This window comes from Carettochelys insculpta, chromosome 3 (genome assembly GCF_033958435.1).
Source record: "Carettochelys insculpta isolate YL-2023 chromosome 3, ASM3395843v1, whole genome shotgun sequence".
NCBI classification, from domain to species: Eukaryota; Metazoa; Chordata; order Testudines; family Carettochelyidae; genus Carettochelys; species Carettochelys insculpta.
The window spans coordinates 31,636,506-31,649,079 of NC_134139.1; the positions used below are offsets into that span (position 1 = coordinate 31,636,506).

At 44.5% G+C, this 12,574-nt stretch overlaps 1 protein-coding gene across 1 annotated transcript in view; it reads left to right on the forward strand.

Annotated features, from left to right (window-relative positions):
- The window catches only part of KCNH1 (potassium voltage-gated channel subfamily H member 1), a 290,356-nt gene that overhangs the window by 40,513 nt on the left and 237,269 nt on the right, over window positions 1-12,574 (forward strand). Inside the window, exon 5 of the mRNA XM_074988513.1 lies at window positions 2,063-2,181. Coding sequence (XP_074844614.1) covers window positions 2,063-2,181 — 119 coding nt within the window. The remainder of the gene's footprint in view (window positions 1-2,062; window positions 2,182-12,574) is intronic.

Genomic DNA, 12,574 nt, shown 5'->3' on the forward strand with positions numbered 1-12,574 from the left:
TTACTTGCAGGAAAGGAGGTGGCTCCAGAGAACAAATTCCTCCCTCTGTCAGCCCCTTTGAGTCATGGCTAGTCATTTTCCCCTCCCACCTCTCTTTGCAGAATCTCAACAGTGGAGCGAGGGAATTGATGACCCCGCACCAGGTGGGGGCTCAAAGAGCAAGGCTGCCTGAGTCCCAGTTGGTGCATTGTCAATTTCCCTCCTGCAACTGCCTTGCAACCCTTCTGCAAGGGGAAACTGACCAACCCTTTGCCAGCTGGGAATCATGCAGCCTTTCTGCTTGAGCCCCAGCCAGCCCAGGATTGGTTAATTTCTGCTACCTTCCCTTTGCAGTGTGTGTGTGGCAGGGTGGGGAACTGACCACCCAACTCCAGCTGGGGACACAAGTAGAAAGGCTGCCTGATTCCCAGTTAGTGCAGGGTTGGTCAATTCTGCCCTCAGAGTGGCTTTGCATAGTGACTCCAGGATTGAAATTGATGACTCTGCATCACCTGGGACTCAGGCAGCCTTGCTGCTTGAGCCCTCAGCTGCCATGGGGTCATCTAAGTGTGCCCTGAAAATTCATCAGCCGCCCCACTACCTTGGCTCTGAAAAGAGCTGTGGGGAGGGGAAATTGATGAAATTTCCACAGCACACTCCAACAGTTCTTGTGGCACTGCTCTAAAGAGATCTCCTTCTTTATGGGGTAAACACTGTGCTTCATGCTCCAGTGAGATTGGGTGCAATGGATGAAAATGAAAAGTCTAATTATTGCTGAATTCTACAGGAAATAAGTTGATTCCAGTCAGCTCTATCCATCATACCTCCTTTAGAAAAATCTTCAGTGCTGGTTTTGTAAGAAGCATTCTTTGCCTTGATAAGCATTTCTTTGTCTGATTCCACCCCTTTTTTAGGTTTGCTCCTTTGCACTTTCCTTATGAACCATGTATCAAGTCAGCTTTGCAGCCTCAGGCTAAGAAGGTTCAGCTGAACAGCAAATCAACATAATTTGTTTCTTTCTTGTGCCTCCACTTTATTTAGCAAAGATGCAGTTCAGCAAACACTTTCACAACAGAGCATTGACAAGAAATACTCAAAGTGCTCTACAGCACTTTAATCACTCAAATCCCAATTATTTTAATAGGGGACTTGCAGATTAGCAACCCTTATTGCTTTTTAATAGTATAATTTTGTCTCTGAATGGAGTCAGAAGGTTATGCAGGCTTTCCTAGGACCAGAAGCATATTAAGGAAGACAGTCTGCAAGGTGCTAAGCACCGCTAATGAGAAAGGGGTTTGAAGATGGTCAGTGACTCCTAGAGGTCACTAAGTACCTTGCAGGATTGGGACCTAATAATTTTTGTCTTTTAGGAAGCTAGAGAGGTCCAAATGCAAGTTATGGCTGAGTTTCTGTGGTTACTTTGCAATGACCCATAAAGGTCATTGTTACTGCTAACTCTGTTAGGGGCCCTATATTTTGAGGGGTTTATGAATCCATTGTAAAAAAATTGTTCAGGCTAAAATACAGCATATAAATTCTTCTGTCCCAAGCAGCTAAACATTTTCACAGAGTTTGAAACAAAGTATTTGTTTTTTTTCCTTCCTTTGATCTTCAGAGGTCATAAAATACATCCCATGTTGCAGATTTAATCTACGCTTTTTGTTTGACCAAGTAAATCTGGTCTGTTCCCTTTGCTTACATCCACGCCATCCCCTACATATGGGGTCATAGTTACGACTTGTTATAAATCTCAGTGTTCCTGATTCTGATCTCTCATTTGGATAGGCCAGGAGCATCTCCTCTATTGTTGTGAGAGCTGAATCAGATCATTTCAAGAGGTGATTATTGCAGGGCAGAATTTTGCTCCCAGGACAATATCCAATCTGTATAACCATTGAGTGACCACAGTTTTTTAGGCCACAGACCACATTGACATCTGTTTCCTGACTTGCTTCCACCTGGTATGTGGTTAAATTATACCACCTTTATAACTGCTGAATTTGATCCCATGAGTTAAGAGAGTCTTCCTGAAACACAATTGCTTATTGTAACCATTGTGTAATCTCTGTTGTGTTTTCTCAAGGCTGGGGGAAGTTTGCTCGCTTGACACGAGCCCTCACAAGCAGCCGGGGCGTCTTGCAACAGCTTGCTCCAAGTGTGCAGAAAGGAGAGAACGTTCACAAGCATTCTCGACTTGCTGAGGTAAAGTTTCATTTCCCTGAGAGAGAATAAGGCACATGTCACAAAGTTGTGAGTGCTGAATCAGGATGCCTGTGGATGGTTGTCAGGGAACAAGACTCGTAATCCTAAAATCACAGTCTTCTAGTGCAGTTTACAGATGACCCACGTAAACGCACTGTAAGTCAATTACTTCCATCTTTACTGTGTGGAAGATGGAAGTAAATCTCATTTTGTCCCAGATTACCAAGACTTTATGGAGAAATTATACTAGACCTAGTCTACATACCTTTTGCATAAGGTGATGAGGAGAAGGAAAGTGAGATTCCCATGGAAAAAAGGGGCTCTGAGAGAAAGAAATGCCTGCATAATATTTCCATGTCCTAATGTAGCCGACAAGGTTCTCCCTCTACTAACTATGTGCCATCTGGGCTCTTTTTCCATGGGAATCAGGCTAGGCAAAGGGAAGTCACTAAGATCCCCTGGGCAACTAGTCAGTAAGTATTGTTCATAAAATGTCATGTAAACTAAGCATAATAGGGACATCAGAGAGGTCATGAAAAAGTTTGGCTTAAATTTCACCATTTTCCCCAAGGATCTAAAAGTGTAGGAAGGGATGAGAGAACATACAGGAGGAATCTGGATCTGTGGATTTGTGGTCTTCAGAAGTCAGATGGCATCTTCTGTGGCTGTTCGTCAATACTGTAGCCATCCACCCTGGCCATTAATTTAGGAATACATTTCAAAAGTGCTTGTCATTTTCTATCCAGTTCCACATATGAACCTCTTTCCTTCCTCTGAATCTGTTAAAGTAAAGAGTTGAATAGGGTGGCAGGTGTTTTTAACACGTATCCCGTGTAAACAATGCTTGTTAGCTCTTATAAAGTGATTTTTATCTTTGGACCACAAAGAAAGTCGAAGAGAAGGTGCATATCTTTAATCCCATTTTACAGGATGTGGAACTGAATGACAAAGAGATGAAGTGATTTTGCTCAAGATTACCGAGCTCATCAGTAGTAAAACTGAGATGAAAACTCAGGACTCCTGACTCTGAGGCCAGTGCCCAATCAGTTAGGCTACGCTGCTGTTGTTGTGTAGAAGCTTTAGAAGGTCACTTTGTCTATAATTGGCTCGGTGGCCTTTTCACTAATCTGCAGGGTCTGAGATTGCCTAAATATATTTATGCCACTCCTATGGAATTAATTTAATTTAGAAGGGGAATTCTGTAAGGGAAATGGTTAGATTCTGCACAATAATTTTCTCAGTCCTGTTAAACTCCACAATATTATGATAATAAAGGAGAGAGAAATCTTGTGTCCTTTGGTAGCAAGGACCTGTGTTGAGTGCACAGCTTTATTATCTGGGGAACCCCTCTACCTCCCCTACAACCCTGCTGCTATTGGTTACTGATGTCTGCAGTTCATGCTCCCAGTATTGTGCTCTTAATCTTAAACATATACACAGCTCCTGGAACATAGTTATGCCCTCAGGGATACAGCTCTTCTTCATGCCGTTTGGAATTGCACCCATGTAAGAATCTGACCCAACGCCCACTGAAGTCCTTTACAAATAGTTGGTTTTTGATCAACAGAATCCTGAAAATTGTAGACTGGTCATAAACTATGCATGAGTCACTGCCAGGGTGGACAGAACCAGCTGCATAACTGCATACAGCTTAGAGAAGTGAAGGAGACTTTTGAGTTCACCCTATAAATAATTGAAGGAGGTAGAGTGTCAGACAAGGATTTGAAAGAAGTTTAAAGGGCATCGTGAAAAGGTCAGTTGTGAGGTGGGCTTTAGTCAGTGCAGATGGCCAAGTCTAGAACTTACAGCCATCTCCAAAAGCATATACCTTTGCCATGGGGACTTAAGGAGAAGGTAGTAGCGTCAAGGTTTGTATTCTATTGATAGAGCTCTAGCCACGAGAGGGAGAGACAGTCACAAACATCCTGCAGTGGGTTCATGAGCTTTGTCTACACAGGGACGTCCAGCATCCATTGTCAGCTGCAGGTGAAGCTGCACTGGTAAGGATAGCACTTTAGAGAGGGTCATCTTGATGTGGTATTGAAAGTAATTTGAGCCCGATGTGCCCCATTATGTCAGTCAACCATATGGTTGGCTGTCAGTACCAAGAAAATTGCCACAATTGCTCACAAGGGCTGCGTCTACATGTGCACGCTACCTCGAAGTAGCGGCAGTAACTTCGAAATAGCGCCCGTCACGTCTACACGTGTTGGGCGCTATTTCGAAGTTGAAATCGACGTTAGGCGGTGAGACGTCGAAGTCGCTAACCCCATGAGCGGATGGGAATAGCGCCCTACTTCGACGTTCAACATCGAAGTAGGGACGTGTAGACGATCCGCGTCCCGCAACATCGAAATAGCGGGGTCCTCCATGGCGGCCATCAGCTGGGGGGTTGAGAGATACTCTCTCTCCAGCCCTTGCGGGGCTCTGTGGTCACCGTGGGCAGCAGCCCTTAGCCCAGGGCTTCTGGCTGCTGCTGCTGCAGCTGGGGGTCCGTGCTGCATATACAGGGTCTGCAACTAGTTGGCTCTGTGTATCTTGCACTGTTTAATGAAAGTGTGTCTGGGAGGGGCCCTTTAAGGGAGCGACTTGCTGTTGAGTCCGCCCCGTGACCCTGTCTGCAGCTGTGCCTGGCTCCCTTATTTCGATGTGTGCTACTTTGGCGTGTAGACGTTCCCTCGCTGTGCCTATTTCGATGTTGGGCTGAGCAACGTCGAAGTTGAACATCGACGTTGCCAGCCCTGGAGGACGTGTAGACGTTATTCATCGAAATAGCCTATTTCGATGTTGCAACATCGAAATAAGCTATTTCGAAGTTGGGTGCACGTGTAGACGTAGCCAAGAGGTACAAAATGTGTTAGTGTAAATAAGACTTCACTATATCTATATCTGCCATGGTTTAATGGGAACTGGGGGTACTCTGAGAACCTACTACAAAATGTACTGTGATCTCTGTTGAAAATAGGTGAGCTCCTGGTCATTATCTGCCCTATAACTTAACATGAGCATGAAATGCACTTGTATGTGACTGTGACAATGCAGACTAAGGAGTTGTGTATTTGGTCTTTGGTTCTTCTCTGTGCTCAGATAACCTAGAATGAAAAACTGATGTCAGTAGTAGTCCTATATGGCTGGCACCACTGGCAAAAGTCATCACCTTGTGGCAATTAGGTATTGCATAATTTCAGGCAGCTTCTCTCCCACACCTCTGCCTTTCTTGCACACTGGAATCAGTCACTATTTCCTTCACTCCAGATGTTTGCCTTTTGCCACTTTGCTTTAAAAAAACAAGGCCAGTTTCTCATCTCACTGAATAATAATAATGTCATAATGTCATAACTGTCATATAGCACTTTTCACTGGTACAATTCCTTGCTGAATAAGGTGCCCAATAAGACTTTGTACTGTTGCAGATGGCAGGGAATTATTGTATGTATGTAAAATGAGTTTCTTTAATTACCACTTGACTATTGCCCCTGTTGTTTTAAAATGATCATGGGGTCTGATTCTGATCTCAGTTACCTCATTGTATTTTGGGTGTAATGGCAGATAAAAATTGTTAAATTTATAATGGCTTAAAGAGGGGTTCACTTTCATTCTCAACACTCATTTTCAGGGATTTTTAATTCATTAATATCTCTCTCAAGTAGAAATTGAGAACCTAGGTGCTTTGCCCACTAGCTTTGGGTTTGTGTGAGTGTGAATGAGTGCAAATGGGACATTTGGCTGAAAGCATAATAGGTCTTAAAATAAATTACAGTGGTAACTTGTCGATTAACTTTGAGAACTGACACTTGGCACATTCCCCATTGCTGTAACAAATCTATGTTTAAACATTTTTATATTGTGGTATGTTAAAATATTAATACAGCCTGGCAAATTTTGATGAAAGTTAGCACTTCTCCACTTGAAATAATATTCTATGGTTTTAAAGAGCTATTAAGACATCAGGCATTGTTACCAAAAATAATATACACAGATGATATTATGGTAGTAACTGATGAGCCATAAGTAACTGAGGGCAGTACTTCTGTTAATAATTTTCTTTTGCTGTGGTATAAACCCTAATTAGAAAAAGCCCTCCTACCAACAGGACTATTTCATTTATTTAGATAGGTATTTCTGACAGTAAAGAGGTATTTACTTACTACATTATTGGACTGCAACCAGCATCAGTTGCTTACATTTTTTCCCTAGCTATTTTTAAATTTATTTCCTCCTCCCTACTTTTTGCCCGGGAGCAGAAATGCATGGCTACTAGCTGGAATAAGATTGTTACACATAGGCTGGTAACTACCACGGATACTGGGACACATCTCCTGGGTGGGCGCTCCAAAGAGGATTGTGCTTCAGGGTGGCACGGGCCTTTCCAGAGCTCACAGATGTGCAAGGAGAGCATCCATGTACACTGGGGTGAACAATAATTTTTGGTTGAGTGGGGGAACTCCAAGATACCAGTAAGTGATCAAGGGCCGCCTTTTTCTGTGGAGGGGTTCAGGGTCTGGGACTGAGGTTGGGTGCAGAAGGGAGTGCAGGGAAAAGGACTGGGGTGCAGGATAGGGTGTGGGGTCTAAGAGGGAGCTCAGGTGAAGGAGGAAGTTGTGCCCTAGGGCAGGGGATTGGGTTCAGGGTCTGGGAGCGGGGTATGGGTGCAGGAGAGGATTCTGGCCTGGGGGAGAGATGTGGGGGTGGTGGGTGGAGAGACAGAGGCAGACGCTGGATGGGAAGCACTTATGTGAGCAGCTCCAGCCATCAGCGCTCTAAGGCAGGCTTCACAGACCACCTGCCTCCCTGTGCTGTGGGGGAGTCGATGTATGCTGCTTCCCATGCCCCTCAGGAACATCCCTCACCTCCTGTTGGCCCATGTTCAGTGCTTCTGTGGGTGTCCAGCCATTAGGGGGCAGAGAAATGTTGTTTGCGGACAGGGACGGTGTGCAAAGCTCTCCCCTAGTCGCAGGCCAGATTAAATGGCTTGGTGAGCCAGATGTAGCCCATGGGCTGGATTTTGCCCACCCCACTATGCATAATCCTTTAAGCTGGTGCATCACATGCCTCTGGTATGGTTGGCTGGCTTTGCTGGCTGGTGGAGAGCATGTGGGGACAAAGCCCTGCTCTTGTATGCTCTTTTGGGGTGACTTGCATTCTTGGAGGCATTTTGAAGGCATGGTTAGGCTGTGCTTCGCCGCTCGTATGAGGGTCCCAAGGCAGGAAAACAGCACTTGCCCGTTGCCCATATACACAGCAGTCAGGCAACATCTAGCCCTTTGATTGTAACCTTCTTGGCTCTTTCTGTGTTCTTACTACAGTCCTGGACCCGCTGCTGGTGCTTAATGACCTAAGCAATCCTGTGACGCATTTCGAACACTCGAGTTCATTAGAGGGTTTATTCCTCCTTCAAATATTTTTTTTAAAGTTTGGTGCCTGTGAAAGGTTCCAGGTTGGCAGCTCCAGGCACTGAAGGCGTTTGTTTATTTACAGAACAGAGAGCACTGGCAAAAGCAGTGCAAGCCGACTTACTGCTGTACTCTGTCTCCACGGGTTAGAGTAGGGTCGGGGCTAGGGTTCAGTCTCTGCCTGTGGATTTCCTTTGGAGAAGGGCAAAAAAGCCCCAGATGTTCAGATGTTTATCTGCAACATGCATATATCTCTGTGAGGAACTCGGCTAAACCTGCAACTAGCTACTAATTTAAACATGTCGTGCAGCCTTCAGTTGTTAGCTCTGTTTGGTACTTATCAGCCCGAATCAGCTTTGAATCGGACACCTAGACGTGAAATATCTTTTCCTAAGCCCCAAGTCTTTCGGTCCGGTAAAGAACAGCACGATCTACAAAACACAAAGGAAAATCGACTTAAGTTCATGTATTTTTATTTTGCGTGCTGAAGTCATTGGGTTTCCCCTAATATATAAGGGGAGAATAATTACATTGATAGTTAATAATATTAAAGAAAACTGAAACAGTCAAGTCGTGTTGCTTCATAATGACTTAAGCCCCATGGTCTGATTCTCCTTATACTTAATTCAGTTGTGTATCAGCATAACTTCCCCTGACTTTTGCTGAGGTTACTCCTAATGTACATTAGAACAATTGGGACCAGAATTTGGCCCTTAATTTCTAAGTCAGACACAGATAGAAACAAAGAAAGGTAAGAGCTATCATATATATACCTGTGTGAATACATGAGTAAGCGTTTTTCTAATATCAGAGGGGTGGCCATGTTAGTCTGTATCTTCGAGAACAAGAAGTCCTGTGGCACTTTATAGATTAACAGATTATTTTGGAGCATAATCTTTTGTGGGCAAAGATCCGCTTCATCAGATGCATGAAACCCCTCCCTCATGCATCTGATGAAGCGGGTCTTTGCCTGCGAAAGCTTATGCTCCGAAATATCTGTTTTTCTAATGTATATAAAACAAGATTTTCAAAAGCTCTGAGCATTAATTAAGAGCTGGAAGTTTTACTGTTGAATTTAAGGAGCTCAGAATTAGGCCAGTCCTGATTGCCTTTGAACCTGTAGAACCTAAATACTAAAATAAAATTTACTCAGTTTCTGTGGCAGTTGGGACTGCATGCCTGACCTTTGCTCCTTTGATTGCCTTTGATCAGCCTTTCCCTGTGTGACTCACACGGGAGTGGGCCTGACCTAGGCCAGCAGGCTTTAAAAGCCAGAGACAAGTGCGACCAGGGGAGCGAAGCGGACAGGGAGCTGCATACAAGGGAGTTTGGGAGGGAGTTTGACAGAAGGAGGCCTACGATGGTTAGGAAGACCTGCATCACCTATGCCAGCACTACAACTGTCTCCTTCACCTGTTCCTGTAGCCAGACAGACTGCCTGACCATGGACGCCTCTACCCAGATCCTGGTGCGGCCTTGCAGGGACTGTGGCTTGTCATTCCCACTCACTGATAGCCAGGCTGGGGGACCATCCAGTGCGAAAGGTGCCTGCTGGTGGAATCTCTCAGGTGACAGGTGGAGGAGCTACAGGAGGAGGTGGCCAGGTTGAGGAGTATCCGACTCCACGAGCAGTTCCTGGATAGTATTCATGTAGAGACAGGTGAGGTATCTGTCCCAGTACACAGGACAGCTGATAAACCACTGGTGAAGGAGGAGATAGATCAGGGTGGACACTGGCAGCTTGTTACTTCTGGCAGTAGGCAGTGTTCCCCCCCTGCTCAGAACCCTCCCACCATGCTACTAGGAAACCGTTATGCTGTACTTAATACACGAGACAACGAATCACCCCATACAGCAGAGGAGAAGCCTCGTACCCCCAAGGCTGGGAAGTCTGCTGCCACCACTGTGAGGAGGAAACGTAGAGTAGTGGTGGCCAGGATTCTCTTCTGAGGGGGACGGAGGCACCCATCTGTTGCCCTGATATTTCATCTCGGGAGGTATGCTGCCTGCCGGGGCCCTGTATCTGAGACTTTATGGAGGCGTTGTCAAGGATTATCTGGCCCTCTGACTACTATCCCATGCTTCTCATCCATGTGGGCACTAATGATACTGTGAGGTATGATGCTGAGCAGGTCAAGAGTGACTTCAGGGTTCTGGGGGCACGGGTGAGGGAGTTTGGGGCACAGGTGGTATTCTCCTCAATCCTGCCTGTCAGTGGTAGGGGCCCAGGCAGAGACTGGTGCATCCTAGAGGTGAATGCCTGGCTTCGAAGATGGTGTCGCCAGGAAGGCTTTGGCTTCCTTGACCACGGGATGCTATTCTAGGAAGGACTGCTAGGCAGAGATGGCGTTCACCTTTCAAGGAGGGGAAAGACCGGATTTGGACACAGACTAGCTAACCTAGTGAGGAGGGCTTTAAACTAGGTTCGACGGGGACAGGGGAGCAAAGCCCACAGGTAAGTGGAGAACATGGAAACCTGGGAGATGGGTTGGAAATGGGAGGGAACATGGGCTACAATGTCAGGGTAAAAAGAGGGTCAGGGCAAAACAGGGAGGCAAGATCAAGTCAATATCTTAGATGCCTATATACAAATGCAGGAAGTATGGGTAATGAGCAGGAAGAATTGGAAGTGCTAATAAATAAATACAACTATGACATTGTTGGCATCACAGAAACTTGGTGGGATAATACACATGATTGGTATATTGGTATTGAAGGGTACAGCCTGCTTAGGAAGGTTAGACAGGGAAGAAAGAGAGGCGGTGTTGCCTTATATATTAAAAATGTACACGCATGGGCTGAGATGCAGATGGACATAGGAGATGGACGTGTTGAGAGTCTCTAGGTTAGACTAAGAGGGGTAAAAAACAAGGGTGATGTCCTGCTAGGGGTCTACTACAGGCCACCGACTGAGGTGGAGGAGGCTTTTTTTAAACAACTAACCAAGTCATGCAGGGGCCAGAATTTGGTGGTGATAGGGGACTTCAACTATCCAGAAGTCGAGAAACTAATACAGTGGGGCACAGACTATCCAATAAGTTCTTGGACTGCACTGGAGACAATTTTTTATTCCAAAAGGTTGAAAAAGCTACAGGAGGGAAGCTGTTCTAGATTTGATTTTAACAAATAGGGAGGAATTGGTTGAGAATTTGAAAGTGAAAGGCAGCTTGGGTGAAAGTGATCATGAAATCATAGAGTTCACAATTCTAAGGAAGGGTAGAAGGGAAAACAGGAAAATAGAGGTAATGGATTTCAGGAGGGCAGATTTTGGTAAACTGAGAGAGCTGGTAGGTAAGGTTCCATGGGAAACAAAACTGAGGGGAAAAACAGCTGAGGAGAGTTGGCAGTTTTTCAAAGGGACATTATTAAGGGCCAAAAAGCAAGTTATCCCACTGTATAGGAAAGATAAAAAATATGGCAAAAGACTGCCTTGGCTTAACCAGGAGATCTTTCATGATCTCAAAATAAAAAAGGAATCATATAAAAAAATGGAAACAAGGACAAATTACAAAGGATAAATATAGGGAAACAACACAAGAATGCAGGAGCAAGATTAGAAAGGCCAAGGCACAAAATGAGCTCAAACTAACTACAGGCATAAAGGGAAACAAGAAGGCTTTATTTATAAATACATTAGAAACAAGAGGAAGACTAGGGAAAGGGTAGGGCCATTGCTCAATGAGGAGGGAGAAACAGTAACACGGAACTTGGAAATGGCAGAAATGCTTAATGACTTCTTTATTTCGGTCTTCACTGAGAAGTCTGATGAAGGAATGTCTAACATAGTGAATGCTAGTGGGAAAGGGGTAGGGTTAGAAGTTGAAATAAAAAAAGAACAAGTTAAAAATCACTTAGAAAAATTAGAGGTCTGCAAGTCATCAGGGATGGATGAAATGCACCCTAGAATTCTCAAGGAGCTGATAGAGGAGGTAGCTGAACCTTTAGCTATCATTTTTGGAAAATCATGGGAGACAGGAGAGATTCCAGAAGACTGGAAAAGGGCAAATATAGTGCCCATCTATAAAAATGGGAATAAGAGTAACCCAGGAAACTACAGGCCAGTCAGCTTAACTTCTGTGCCAGGAAAGATAATGGAGCAGGTAATTAAAGAAATCATCTGCAAGCACTTGGAAGGTGGTAAGGTGATAGGGAACAGCCAGCATGGGTTTGTAAACAACAAATCATGTGAAACCAATCTGATAGCTTTCTTTGATAAGATAATGAGCCTTGTGGATAGGGGAGAAGCTGTGGATGTGGTATCCCTAGACTTTGGTAAAGCATTTGGTGTGGTCTTGTGTGATATTCTTATAAAAACAATAGGCAAATACAACTTAGATGAGGCTACTATAAGGTGGGTGCATAACTGGCTGGGTAGCCATACTCAGAGACTAGTTGTTAATGGCTCTCAATCCTGCTGGAAAAGTATAACAAGTGGGGTTCCACAGGGGTCTGTATTAGGACCAGTTCTGTTCAATATCTACATCAACGATTTAGATATTGGCATAGAAAGTGTGCTTATTAAGTTTGCAGATGATACCAAGCTGGGAGGGGTTGCAACTTCTTTGGAGGATAGGGTCATAATTCAAAATGATCTGGATAAATTGGAGAAATGGACTGAGGTAAACAGGATGAAGTTTAATAAGGACAAATGCAAAGTGCTTCATTTGGGAAGGAACAATCAGTGTCACACATACAGAATGGGGAGAGACTGTCTAGGAATGACTACAGCAGAAAGGGATCTAGGGGTTATAGTGGACAACAAGCTAAATATGAGTCAACAGTGTGATGATGTTGCAAACAAAGCAAACATGATTCTGGGATGCATTAACAAGTGTGTTGTGAACAAGACACAAGAAGTCATTCTTCCAGTCTACTCTGTGCTGGTTAGACATCAGCTGGAGTATTGTGTCCAGTTCTAGGCACTGCAGTTCAAGAAAGATGTGGAGAAATTAGAGAGGGTCCAGAAAAGAGCAACAAGAATGATTAAAGGGCTAGAGAAC